Source organism: Thamnophis elegans, chromosome 3 (genome assembly GCF_009769535.1).
Source record: "Thamnophis elegans isolate rThaEle1 chromosome 3, rThaEle1.pri, whole genome shotgun sequence".
In the NCBI taxonomy this organism is placed as follows: domain Eukaryota; kingdom Metazoa; phylum Chordata; class Lepidosauria; order Squamata; family Colubridae; genus Thamnophis; species Thamnophis elegans.
In genome coordinates, this window is record NC_045543.1 from 112,614,851 (window position 1) to 112,629,538 (window position 14,688).

General features: G+C 38.8%; 1 protein-coding gene across 1 annotated transcript; it reads left to right on the forward strand.

Annotated features, from left to right (window-relative positions):
- Positions 1-2,558: 2,558 nt before the first annotated feature.
- Positions 2,559-6,972, forward strand: CARTPT (CART prepropeptide). Its single transcript, XM_032212571.1, has 3 exons — positions 2,559-4,737; positions 5,157-5,240; positions 6,362-6,972. Exons 1-3 carry the CDS (start codon positions 4,594-4,596, stop codon positions 6,467-6,469), a joined length of 336 nt encoding a protein of 111 aa, XP_032068462.1. The 5' UTR covers positions 2,559-4,593; the 3' UTR covers positions 6,470-6,972.
- The last annotated feature ends 7,716 nt before the right edge of the window (positions 6,973-14,688 follow it).

Here is a 14,688-nt window from a genome sequence, read left to right on the forward strand (position 1 = left end):
TTTACGTAGTTTGGCAGTTGAGTTTCCCAGGCTTATGGTTCTGGGGGATTTCAACCTGCCTTCTATCGGCGCTCACTCTGATGGAGCACAGGAGTTCATGGCTTCCATGACAGCCATGGGCTTGACCCAAGTAATCCAGGGCCCAACTCACTCGGCGGGTCATATGCTCGACCTCGTATTTCTCTCGGAGCAGTGGAGTTGTGACCTTGGTCTGAGGGGTAGTGAGATCTTACCCCTGTCATGGTCGGACCACTACCTACTGAGGCTTGACTTTCGGAGACCAAACCCCCACTGTAGGGAGGAGGAACCGACCAGGTGGTTCCACCCCAGGCGACTTATGGATCCGTCGGGTTTCCAGACGGAGCTTGGGGTTATTCCTGATACTCTCGCCTGCAGTCCGGCGGAGACTCTGGTTGCTGCTTGGAATTCAGCAGCGACAGAGGCTCTTAACCGGATTGCGCCTTTACGGCCGATCCGAGGCAATGGATCCAGGAGGGCCCCTTGGTTTACTGAGGAACTCCAGGAGATGAAGCGCCGAAAGAGACGCCTAGAGCATCGATGGAGATCCAGTAAGTCCGAGTCAGACCGAGCACTTTTAACAACCAGCATCAGAGTTTACATCCGGGCAATTAGGACGACAAAAAGAACATACATTGCCTCTCTGATTGCTTCTGCTGAGTCACGCCCAGCCGCCTTGTTCAGGATAACCCGTCCCCTCCTAAATAGGAGGGATACGAGTGATCCTTTGCAAGGCAGAGCTGAGGACTACGTCCAATTCCTCGCGGATAAAGTTGCTCGGCTTCGGGCGGACCTGGACTCCAATCCCGCAGAACCAGCTGAGGCACCAAGGGATAATCTGGTAGGACATCACTGGATTGATTTTCAGGCTGTTACCCCTGAGGACGTGGACAAGGCCATGAGAGCTGTAAGTGCCTCCACATGTGTACTGGACCCGTGCCCCTCCTGGCTGGTTGTTAACAGCAGGGAGGTGACACGGGGCTGGATCCAGGCTGTTGTTGCTGCCTCCCTTCGGGAGGGGGTCTTTCCCCCCGCATTAAAGGCGGCGGTGGTGAGACCCCTCCTGAAGAAACCATCTTTGGATCCAGCCGTCTTAAACAACTATCGTCCAGTCTCCAACCTCCCCTTTGTGGGGAAGGTTGTTGAGAAGGTGGTGGCCTTTCAGCTCCAGCGGTCCTTGGAGGAAACCAGTTATCTAGATCCCTTCCAGTCGGGTTTCAGGCCTGGCTACAGCACGGAAACCGCTTTGGTCGCATTGATCGATGATCTCTGGAGAGCCAGGGATGGAGGTCATGCCTCCATCCTAGTACTCCTTGACCTCTCTGCGGCTTTCGATACCATCGACCATGGTATCCTTCTGCGACGACCGCGGGAGGTGGGGGTGGGAGGCACTGTCTTACGGTGGTTCTCCTCTTACCTCTCGGACAGGTCGCAGTCGGTGTTGGTCGGAGGGCAGAGATCGACCCCTAGGCCCCTAACGTGTGGGGTGCCGCAGGGTTCGGTCCTGTCCCCCCTCCTCTTTAATATCTACATGAAACCGCTGGGCAAGATCATTCGACGGCACGGGATAAAATACCACCAGTATGCGGACGATACACAGCTGTATCTGTCCGCCCCGTGCCAACTCAATGAAGCGATGGACGTGATGTGCCAGGGCCTCGAGGCTGTTAGGGACTGGATGGGGGTTAACAAGCTTGTACTCAATCCAGATAAGACCGAGTGGCTGCTGTGCTTCCCTCCTACTAATTGGCCAAGTGTTCCACCTCTCAGGCTGGGGGGTCAAACAGTATACCCCTCAGATAGGGTCCGCAACTTGGGAGTCCTCCTGGACCCACAGCTGACTTTTGAACACCATTTGTCATCTGTGACCAGGGGGGCATTTGCCCAGGTCCGCCTGGTGCACCAGTTGCGTCCCTACCTGAACCGGGAGGCTCTCACAACAGTCACTCGTGCCCTTGTGACCTCCAGACTGGAGTACTGCAACGTGCTCTACATGGGGCTGCCCTTGAAGAGTATTCGGCAACTTCAGCTTGTCCAGAACACAGCTGTGCAAGCGATCGTGGGTGTGCCTCGGTTCACCCACGTAACACCTATCCTCCGGGAGCTGCACTGGCTGCCTGTTGATCTCCGGGTACGCTTCAAGGTGCTAGTTGTCACCTACAAAGCCCTTCATGGTATTGGATCTGGGTACTTGAGAGACCGCCTACTGCCAATTACCTCCACTAGACCAATTAGATCCCACAGACTAGGCCTCCTCCGAATTCCATCAGCCGGCCAGTGTCGACTGGCGACTACCCGGAGGAGGGCCTTCTCTGTGGCTGCTCCGACCCTCTGGAACGAACTCCCCGTGGAGATTCATACCCTCACCACCCTCCAGGCCTTCCGCATAGCCCTTAAAACCTGGCTGTTCCGACAGGCCTGGGGCTAAAGACTCGCTGCCCCACTTCGAATGGTATGACTGTTGTGCTTTTTTAATTACGCATGGTTTTTTATGTTTTTTGTAACTTTGTTTGTTTTTCCCCTCCCTTTGAGTTGTGAGCCGCCCTGAGTCCCTTTCAGGGAAAAGGGCGGCATACAAATAAATTAAAATGAAAAAATGAAATGAATGAGTTTTAGTGGGACATGTAAACTCTGCCCTTGTGGTTTGTACATCATGGTTTATGGCTTATAATAAGAAATAGGCAACCTGAGTTGCAACTTCCTATTGTAGGCAATATTTATTTGCTTTGTTTATTCTTCAGGTTAGCTGTAGGATTTAATATAAAGTCTTTTAGATTGTGTCCATAGTTTCAAAGCAATGAGCTGTATAAATTTTTGTGCTAATTCTCTTGCATATTGGAAAAGTATAATGAGCAATTGCCTTATTAAACTATTGAAACCAAACCTAGTTGTAAAAAAGAGTTAATGAGAAATGGAAAATATGAAATTACAAGAGATGTAAACAGTTACATAGAATTCTTATTGCACACAATAAAATCATCCTAGCTAAACTAGGTTTATGGTTACTTGTTTTATTGCTTGGTACATCAGCACTTATTCAGAATTCATTTTAGAAATAATGTAAGATTATTTGGGTTTCCTGTTTGAATGCTGTTAGACAGCTCCTCTTTGCCTCTTCTCTTTTTTGCTTTTCCCCTCCTACTTTCATGTTCTTTTTTGAGTGTTACTCTCAGTTTTAAAGGATACAGCTAAGTCTTAGTATCAGCCAGAATCTGAAGAATTTCTTGCTCTCTCCAAGATGAGGTGACTTTGGAATACCAAACTTGCCATCAACCTATTCTGTTTTAAGTAGTAGTCATTTTTATTTTCTCAGGGCTTTGCTACTGTGATTTTTTAAAACTTTCCACTGTTTCTCTTTATTGTCTTTTGTTCCGCATTTTTATGCATCTTTTATATAATAGCAATCTATATTCTACCTGATGTAAATTAATGCTTTAATTGTTGATTTTTATTGTAATCCATTTTGTTTTTTAAAAATAATAAATGGTTATTCCTTATTTTAATAAAGAAATTAACTGAATTTGGAGAAGCTATTATTTTTCTCCCAAATAAAGCAAAATGTTCCATCTGTAATATGATAGATTACTTAGCAAATCTGAAATTTATATTGGGTGTGGGTGTGTATGTGACAATTTACTAGATATTTTTGATGTCCTTATTATACCATATTAAATTAAAAATTAGAACTTTATCATAACAATTGTATACACACACACATTAATTGTGAGCATTGAGTCAATTATGAGCATTGACTGCATGGAATTGCATGGAATTCTTGAGCTAAAAAGGTTGCTCTTCATTATATTAGAAGGTGAAAAGTGAAATCAAACTACATTTATCTATGTATTGATGACATTTCAGCCCAAACCTCCGCCTCACTTCTTACAATACTGTTATGTGAATCATAAAAACTATGGAAGATGTGACATCAAAGTAATTAATGTCCAAGAGTTCAATTAAGATATCTGGAGCATTTCTAAATGGTTTTGGCAGGAAGCACTGACAGCCAGAAGGCTCTGTGTACTGATTGACCATATGAGATCCAGCAAAATCAAGCATATAGAACTCATATATTACTGGTGTAAATCATCTATAGGCAATGAAGACAAAGTGGACTGGATCTTAATTATAATCCAGCAAAACACTGTAAACTATTGGCTTAATTATGAGTTGCTAATTGGCTGAGTTCACACTTTAACAAACCATTATTTAGAAACCAAAATAGAGAGATTCACACATAATACACAAAATGACAGTGTAGTTTGTTTGTGGCTAGGTATGTGATGTGAACCTGGCAATTCCGATACAGTTCTAAGTTTTTGTTAAGAAATGGTTATCTCATAGCTCCTCTTGTATTTTGTTTTCTTTACCCTCTCAGGCTTCTGTCTGCCCTGAAGGAAATTAAGATTTTTGCCTAACTCATCCGTCAGATTCTCCCCTCCCTCCCATCGCCGCCCACCTCCACCGGTACCCGCTGGTGGACTGACGTATTACAGTGCAATAAGCTTTGTCAACAGGTGACTCCAACAATCCGTATAAAGACTGCTCCGCGAAGCTGAGCTACATTTCAGAACCATGGAGAGCTCTCGCTTCTTCGCCCTGCTGGGAGCTGCTTTATTGTTGCTTGCGGGAATCCGCGGTCAAGAAGAAGGCGAACTTCAATCCCGAGGTTTGGATCTCTATTCCACCATGGAAGACACGTCCCACGAAAAGGAGCTGGTATGTTTTCCAGCGAGAAAGCGTCTGAATGGGCGGGTGGGGCTAGAACTGACCTCAGAAGCTTCTTTTACTATTTTCCGATGTTAGTCTTAAACTGCCTAGCTGCTCAGTCCTCACGTTTTGCTTCAAGTCTCATGAGATGCAACCTTTGGAAAACTTAAAGCCATTCTTAGCAGGGTGATAGGCTGAATAGGAAGTGAAAGTTGGAGTCCAACAGAAGCTTGAAAAGTAGAAAACTCCTAAATGAGGGCATCATGTCTACAACCTCTTAAGCCCCCCCCCCCCCACCAAATCCCAATTGCCTGTGAGAGGCTGGTCCATCTTTCTTTTAGGTTGTCAAATGCTTTGTCTCCTACTCTGTATTCAGCCTCCTCAGGCTGCTTGGTCTATTACTAATAGGCTAGTTTGTGTGTCTGCAGATTGAAGCACTGCAGGAAGTCCTGGAGAAGCTGAAAAGCAAACGGCTCCCACATTATGAGAAGAAGTATGGTCAAGTTCCCATGGTGAGTGTGTTCTGATTCTAAGTCAGAAAAGTTATTTTTAAAACAGCACAATCCTTGCAGCAGAAGTAGGTTGGTAGGGAGTTGACATAGAGCTCTGATGGAGAAAATAACTTTTTCCTAGAAAACCGCCAATAAAAGTGAAACTTTTCCACCCTATTGCCTTTATTAATTCCCAAATTATCAACATAAGACTGAATGTTAGCCTTATAATATGAATAATGTCCTACCTTTCCTCATGTCAAACCTTTGATGTCCTGTTTGGAAATACTGAAATAATACTTTACAAATGTTCTGTTCCATTCTTACCTTTTCTGCCTAACATCCTAAGGCTGCAAATATATATATTCTGCTTTTTGGGATTAAATCCCATGCACTGGATTATATTGTAAATATATCTACTTGAGAGAGAACTTCAGTGAAGCTTAATCAGTCCTAAGCAGGCTAATGTATATATCTGCTGTAAATTTATTGGAGAGGAAATTTGTTTAAATGAAATAAAACCTAGTAGTCACATCTAGATTTCTGCACTTGGATTATTAGTATTCTTTGCATATATTTTAGGGTATTACTTAAATTGAAATGCTTCTGAGACTAAAGTTAAAAAGAAACTGAATGAAACATTGGTCATTCATTTACAGGAGGAATTAGACTCCTTTTCACCAGCTATGTTTTTTTTTTCTGAATTAAATATTAGAACAAGGCTGAAAAGGAAAAAGAACCTAATTATCAGTGTAGGTTCATATTAGTGGAGTTGTGGGTTTTGGTGTCTCCTGTTCTGAATTTTTGATAAAAAAATTACATCTTGGTTAAAAAGATAATTGATGACATCCAACCATGGTTATGACATTTTAAAAAAATAAATTAATATTGCTAGACATATTGCATCTGAACTTTTTTTATGAAGTCTACAGAACAGATGTTTTAAGTGATTTTTTAATAAAAATTTCAATGCTGATACAGAAAGTCAAATGAACTATTTTCTCTAATTCATTAGTCCTATCTGTTACAATACAGAAATAATTGAATGTTCTTTAAATCAGGCAGAAATGCAAACCTCACATTTTTGCAGAAAAATTTTCTTTACAATATTTTTTTCACTCTTGATCTAATCTTAATAACAGTGTGATGCAGGAGAGCAGTGTGCTGTGAGAAAAGGTTCCAGGATTGGAAAACTCTGTGACTGTCCCAGAGGAACATCTTGCAATACTTTTCTCTTGAAGTGCTTGTAAAGTAAAGTCCTTCCCTCAACCTCTGGAGAGAACAGAAAAGAATCAGTTGCCTTGTCTGAAGAATTAATCCTGAGTTACGGATGCAGGTGGGTGGGGGTGGAGAATGGTCTGTATTCATCACATACAAAGTAATGGGTGGTGGGAGGGACATGGGTGTAAGGGATGTACTATTGCTTTTAGGATTTCTTCTTGCCATTTCTTCTTACTGTTATTTTCCTTCTTTGTTCCTGTTCTATTTTCCCCCTATATTTGTACATCAGTGTTCAGAGAATGAATTGATATTTCCAAAACTTTATTTTTGAATGTAGATGGTCCCCATGAAAATTGGCTCTACAAAATGTATTTATTTATTTTCTTTCAAATGCAAACACAAGAACAAATTAGAGGACAAATACTGGAGTTAATCAAATTAACAATACATAGGAATGATTCCAAGATTCAAACATTTTAAAAATAAAACACAAATATCCATTTCCCAAACAAAATACACATGTATGCCAATTGTAAGAAAACAGTGGCACTATTTCAAAAATACTCTACTAAGCCATTATTTCATCTCAGTTTGGTAGTACCTTCAACCCAGTACCTCCAGCTTTCTCAGGCAATCATATTTTTGAAACAAATAGCAGAGGAAGTGACAGATTTTGTCTCCTGGGGTCTTTTGAGAATAAGATGGAAAGAAAAGCTAGGAATATTTTTCCTTGACAAAATATGTAATGGAATTCCTGATGTTTCTTTCAGAAAGAGCGGCATAATATGCAATTAATAATAGTAATTCAAATATGTATCAAATAGTGACACCCTGACCAAGTCATCAGCACATGTCTATTTCCTGATGACTAAGTAGAAAGATATGAGACAAGTTGTTGTTGACATTATACTTGGTTGATTAGTATATGTATTGAAGGATATTGCAAAGACCTACTTCAAATTAAAATTTCTGAATAATAGTTTTGTCTATTAATAGACTTTGATTATTGCCATATAGTATTGTTTTGAGGACCAGTGCACATATCAGTGCTTCCAAGCAGCATTGTTGTTATATTAATTTCTAGGTTAAGACTTTGTCAGGATTGAGGAGAATTTGGCTGAGCATAAGAAATGAAAGCGTTATGAAATATATGAGGATGACAAGAACTCCCATCTTTTAAAATTGTATGTGTATATATTCACATATATATTCACATATATATTCACATATATATATATATATATATATATATATATATATATATATATATATATTCACATATATATATATGTGTGTGTGTGTGTGTGTGTGTGTGTGTGTGTGCAATTTTAAATATTATATATATGAAGAAATTTAAAAAAACACTTTCAATTTGGAGATATTACTTCCATAATCTGATATTGAAGAACAGTATAAACCTATACCATGTAGATGCCTTTTCTTTTGAGACAATAACCACTTATTTATGCATACAGTTCAACTCTGTTATAAAGGGTTCGAGCAACCTGAAGCAGATTTACATTGGTACATGTTTTACAAATATGCATATATCAAACAATGAGAATGGATATTTATAAAGGAAACATTCTAAATCTGTCACTTCTATAACAATGTATTGGTCAAACTTTCAAACATTTTTCAATAATGTCCTATTGTATTTTACTAATCTATTTGATCATTAATAAAATCATTGTCACAATGTTCATTTCAATGTAGTATTTTCTTTTTTGTCTATCTCCAGATCTTTTGGGATAAATATTTACACTTCTTGATTGAAGTGATTCTTTTTATTACCACTAATGTATGCATGAATGGATATGTGAATTGTAATGTTAAAAGTGGAACAAGTATTCATCTGACTGGGGAGAAGACAGGGTATAAATAAAAAGAAGTATTTATACTTGTGGTAGTTTGGCAAATTATATATTTGGAATGTGTCTGATACTTTGGATGTACTTTGTCAAAAAAAACTATATTACCATAGAATCATAAAGTTGGTATGGGCTATTTTGGCAATCAAATCCAACCTCATATTTTATGGAGAAATTATTAAAGAATCTATAATGAATGGTTGACTAGCCTCTTTTTTAACATATTGATTAAAAAAGAACCTACTATTCTATCAGTCTCCCAAAACAATATTTTTTTTAAAAAAGGGAGGTCATGGAGACTAAAAAAGTTGATATTAGCTCCAAAATATTGGTAGCTATATGGTCCTTGAGACAGATGATTCTCTTTGTATTAAAGGCATCATTGTGGGATTTGGGTGCAACATCTTACATGAAATTCCAAGCATTCCAGACAGATGTAGTCAACTATAGACAATTTGCAGTATTGTAGGCTGAACATGGGGACAATGTGAACTAATTGTGAATGTGTGAATTAGATTTGATGACAGATTTTTATCAGCTATCTTGCCTTCGCATCAAATCATAATATCCCTTCAAATCACAGTTATATTTCATTCCATTATATTTGTCAAAATATGTCCTAATTTTGTATTCCTTATTATTGGGAGAACTTGGAAGCTTTGCTTCCAACAAGCCTAATATACATTTTAAAAACAGTTTTAGGGTTGGACGTGGTGGCTCTGTGGCTAAGACACTGAGCTTGTCAATCAGAAAGGTCGGCAGTTTAGCAGTTCGAATCCCTAGTACCACATAATGGAGTGAGCGCTCATTACTTGTCCCAGCTTCTGCCAACCTAACAGTTCAAAAGCACGTAAAAATGCAAGTAGAAAAATAAGGACCACCTTTGATGGGAAGGTAATAGTGTTCCATGTGCCTTCAGCATTTACCGTAGTCATGCCGGCCACGTGACCACAGAGACGTCTTCAAACAGCACTGACTCTTTGGCTTTGATCAGCACTGCCCCCTAGAGTCCGAAATGACTAGCACATAGTGCGAGGGAAACATTTACCTTTATAAACATAAATGTAAAGGGTGACAGATGGGTAATCTTAACACAATCCATTTACAAGGAAAAGGAGTCAATCAGTCTTAACTTATATTGGACACACTATGCCTACTGTATATAGAAGCAATCACTAAATGCATAGTATTCATTTAAAAAAAACATTAAAATGATACTTTTCTTATGAACTCATTTATTAATTGGGATTAGAATGGTGTCTCCTTTGCTGGGATTCTTGTAATAAGGAAGATTCAGTTACCTGTTAAGTGAATGAGCGCAGAGATGGGTCTCATTATCTGTACAAGCACAGGACAAATCATAGAAATATAATCCCAATGCTCATGAATCATAAAGATTAAGCAGCTTTTGAACTAATTCTAATATTTCAAAATTCTTATCCTTATAAAGGGAAGCTTATGGATTATCTCTAATGTTAAATGAATATTTTTATGCAATAAAATTTTATTTTACTCTCTTTCTCTCATACCCTGTTCTCCATGAGAGAAATCTGCCCCTGAGAATCCCATAACTTTCCAGAACAGATGTTACACGGTAACAAATCTTTTTGGCTGCTAGAATACCATTGATTCCCAGGCATTATTAGAACTAATTTACTCTTCAGAGAAAATTAACTGGCCGACCTGAGGCCACCTCTTGCAAGAAGTCACACAAGAGTATCTTTTGCATACATCCATGACATGTTTCTGAATTTACATTACATTGTGTTCCTGTTCTGTGGTATAATTGGACAATTAAAACAATTAATAAAGAAAAAAGTACTAGTTTGTCCTTTATATTAAATAGAGCCAAGGTGGCGCAGTGGTTAAATGCAGCACTGCAGGCTACTGCTAGATCAGCAGGTCAGCGGTTCAAATCTCACCGGCTCAGGGTTGACTCAGCCTTCCATCCTTCCGAGGTGGGTAAAATGAGGACCCAGATTGTTGGGGGCAATATGCTGACTCTCTGTAAACCGCTTAGAGAGGCCTGAAAGGCCTATGAAGCGGTATATAAGTCTACTGCTATTGCTATTGCTATTGCTATATTGTGCTTATTCTCTCTTGTGCAAAAATACTAAATGATAAAATTATGAACAACAAATATGCAACTCATCTTTTATTTGTCTTCATATATAAAGCTACGCAAACACAGATCAATCAAGCCATTAATTTCAATGTGAACCAAAGGTCACTTAGTATGGGTTAAACCAATCAAAGTCTGTGTTGTGTTGCAAGGAATGCATTTATTGAAAAGTGACACAAACAAGCAATTCTCGACTGAAGTACTTTGGCTTATATCCATTTTCTTTGTGGTTTTCATTTAAGTTGGCCATAATATAATTTATTTATTTAGAAAATTTATATTTCTGCCAACTAGCACATGGCAATTCAAGGCGGCTTGCAAAGCTCTAAAAACACCACATAAAAGAAATAAAAAGAATAAAAAGAAAAATAATAAAATAATGCCCCCATCTCCACCCTGCCACATGATCACATGAAGCCATGTACTTTCTTGAATAAATCTGATGTTCTCATTAATGTATCTTAGGATATGAGTTAGGAAGAGGTTCTTTTCATTTATAATTGACCAATTGATTAGCTAATTAAACATCGCCAGCAGATGAATTAAATTTATGAAATTAGGAAGCTGGAATAAAATTTATATGGAGGACATGTACATGAAATAGTCATCTGAAAGTGAGCAAGTGAATGTGAGCATTTCCATCCCACTCTCTAGTTTCTTGACAGGATTGATTTAGCTCTTCTGCAGTTTATATTCTTTCTGTTTCAGGAAAAAGACTATGCTGTCACCCACCAAAATGACTTAGACTGCGATGAGACATAATTGGATGACTTAAGCTTTTATTGTTAATTCAATCTAGCATTTGCAAGTGTCTTCAGTCAGCAGTCTAACAGATAATAACATTTTCTATCAGCAGGTGTGATAATAATATCTTGTGTTTGTGTATATCTATGGATCTAAGGATAATCATTATTTCAATAAAACTTCTATGAAAGGTTAACTGGGGTAGGTTAAAATATCACTGTATTTTCAAAAATATTCATGAACATACAATTCTGAAGACTTAAGCCAACAATAAAGAACTGTGGCTTGGAATAGGACAACTTGCCATGGCCAATTTGCCGTGGCCAACTCACCGCTTCCAACTCGCCATGGTCAACTCAGAACGAAACAACTTGCTGCACGCCAACAATTTTATTTAATTATTTAAAACAATTAAAATTTATTTTAATGTTTGTCATTTACTTTTCATTTTACTTTTCATCCTCCTATGGCATCCTTTCTTAATGATGCTATTCCACCATTTCTTTGATATTATGTAACTTTTGTCCCAAGGCAACTTGTCCCACAAGTTCACCATGGTGAATTGTCCTATAGCGAATTATCTCATGGTGATGAGTTGAGCCAGCAGTTGCAAGATTAGGAAAAGTTTTTTTTTCTCCAAGAAATATTTTGCATTTTACATAGATTGGTCTGCTTTCCTGCTGCTACCATCTATCTTGGAAGAAGGGAAATAGTTTTGTTTGACTTCTTCCCATTTAACACTGGCTTGTGAGACTGATAGGCACCTCACAGCTTGAGTACTTACTTTCCTGTAAACTTAACATAATTGTAGTGGTGATAATTATGGTGGTGATAATTATGAAGAAAAGGAGGAACTCTGTAGCATCATATCCTGGCCCTGACAATTTTGGTGATGCATGATTATTAAAAACCTCCCATTGTTCAAAGATAAAATTGAAAACCCCAAACTATATTTCTAAAATTAAATGTATAAAAAAACGAGAAAAGGTTAAAAATAAAACTTTCTCTTAGCCTTAGATAATCATGTGCCAAGACATTTAGTGCTGATAAAAACACAGACTGCATAGAAAACATAAAAATTTGATAGAGTGGTAGAAGGGAGATTATTAAAGCATACCATGCTTTAACTTGGCTTCCTCTTCTTTGGAAGCACTCTAGTATAATGAGGTTCCATGTTATTGTATTTTTATTTATTTTATTTAGTTTGTCAACCCTGTACATGATAATAGGTATAAGTATGAACATGGACATGAACAAAGAAAATGAATACAAACAAATGGGGACAGTAGGACAGGGGCAATAGGTACGCTGGTGCGCTTATGCATGCCCCCTTTACGGACCTCTTAGGAATGGGATGAGGACTACGTTACAAAGAGTCGAGGTGGGGCAGTGGTTAGGGTGCAGTACTGCAGGCCACTTCAGCTGACTGTTATCTGCAGTTCAGCGGTTCTAATCTCACCGGCTCAAGGTTGACTCAGCCCTCCATCCTTCCGAGGTGGGTGAAATAAGGAGCCAGACTGTGGGGGCGATATGCTGACTCTGTAAACCGCTTAGAGATGTCTGAAAGCCCTATGAAGCGGTATATAAGTCTAACTGCTATTGCTATTGCTATTGCTACGTTAGACAATTTAAGGTTAAATATACAGGGATTTGAGGATGTAACAACAGAGTCAGGTAGAGCATTCCAGGCACTGACCACTCTGTTGCTGAAGTCATATTTTCTGCAACCGAGTTTGGAATGGTTTATCTTGAGTTTGTATCTATTATTGTGGTTGAAGATGAAGTAGTCATTGACAGGTAGGACATTGTAGCAGACAATTTTATGTACTACGCTTAGGTCAGATCTTAGTCGGTGAAGTTCTAGATTTTCCAAGCCCAAAATTTCAAGCCTGGTGGCATAAGGTATTCTCTTGTGACCAGAGGAGTGGAAGACGCTTCTTGTCAATTACCTCTGTACTCGTTTGATTGTGTTAATTTCCGATATACGGTGTGGATTCCAGGCAGAAGAATTGGTCTGGCAAAAGTTTTGTATGCCCTAGTTAGCAGTACAATGCGTAACAATGTAATACCATGGAGTATTATATGAAGAATACCAATGTAATAATGTGTAATTGCTATGCAGAAAGAACATTAATTCTAATATAAAAATTGCAAACATTACTATATTTTCCAAGGTTCCCATTCCAGTCTCTCTACCTCTATCCAGGATTTCCCTCAGACTTCCTTCCTATAAATCTCTTGCTGTTCTTTCTCAAGGCAAAACCTTTTTCACTGGATGTGACTGGTTATTGGAGGAATCTCTTTGAGTTAGTTTGAGCAAGACTTTGTTATTTTTACTTTTTCCCTTTTTGAAGCCAGGATTCCAAAATGACTAATTTGGTTTCTCTCTAGTCAAAAAGCGGGGAGCTTTGGCTCATTCTGTTTTCTCTGATTAAAGTTTTTTTTTATTTTTTCATTTTCATAACATATAATCACATTTATACTATTACATAACGAACATCACACTGTATTGTTAAATGGAGAGCAGAAGAGCCAATAATTGACTTTTGGGAGTTGTTGGTAAGATGGATGTAACATTTAACAATACAATATGATGTTGGTTATGTAATAGGCTCATTCTGTTTATTTATGGATGTCTAAAGTCTTTATTATCAAAATGTGCTGATGGGCGGGGAGAGGGAGTTGGATCCGGTTCTAAATGGCACTGTAGATTTGTGGAACCTCTTCTATAGAAGAGGTTAGAACTGGCAGGAACCCACTCCTGGTATGTATGTATCCATTATATATGCATAATGGATATAAAAGAATATCATTTATTTACTTCGTCAGAATTAACTAGACCAATGATGTTGGATCCACAATTTAGTATAAAGTATAGGATTAATTAAGAAATGTTTCAGTAACAGTAATAGAGTTAAAAGGGACCTTGGAGGTCATCTATCCAACCCCCTGCTCACGCAGGAAACCTTTTCTAGGGTTTCATAAGATATGGACAATAATATCTATATATTAAATGATGAATCTTTTATGATGAAATATTGTACTCAAGGTTAGTTTTCAAAAAGACTTCCTGGGGGCGTGGCCTGTTGCCGAGGAGGGCTCCACCGAGCTCCTCAGAGATCTGGTCTGTATATCTAAATTAGATCATAGATAGCACCCCTTTTTGGCTAAGAAAGGGGCAGGGAGGATAGCTCCGTAGACTAGGGTCTATTCGTAAGCCACAGCCTTTTTCTTTTTTTTTGGCTGTGGAAGAGATTAGATCCAGCCGAAGCGGAGCTTTTATCTCCGGCCAGTTCTTCTCAGCTGCCTTTTTTTTTTTTTTGGCAGCCCCAGACAGGCTAGCCCCCCCCAGGACAAAACAAAGTTTTCTCAAGCTAGATTTGATACGGGAGGGTACCACCCCTGTGAGATTTATGCTTTTATTACTATCTTAAATACCAGCACCATTCGTCTTAAAGACTTCTTTGTTTAAATAGACTTCAAAATGGCGATTTCTCTCCGTGGATGATTA

Coding starts and splice junctions, on each gene's coding strand:
- CARTPT (XM_032212571.1), top strand. CDS start 4,594: ATGGAGAGCTCTCGCTTCTTCGCCCTGCTGGGAGCTGCTTTATTGTTG. Junction 4,738..5,156: donor CGTCCCACGAAAAGGAGCTG/GTATGTTTTCCA, acceptor GTGTGTCTGCAG/ATTGAAGCACTGCAGGAAGT. Junction 5,241..6,361: donor AGTATGGTCAAGTTCCCATG/GTGAGTGTGTTC, acceptor TCTTAATAACAG/TGTGATGCAGGAGAGCAGTG.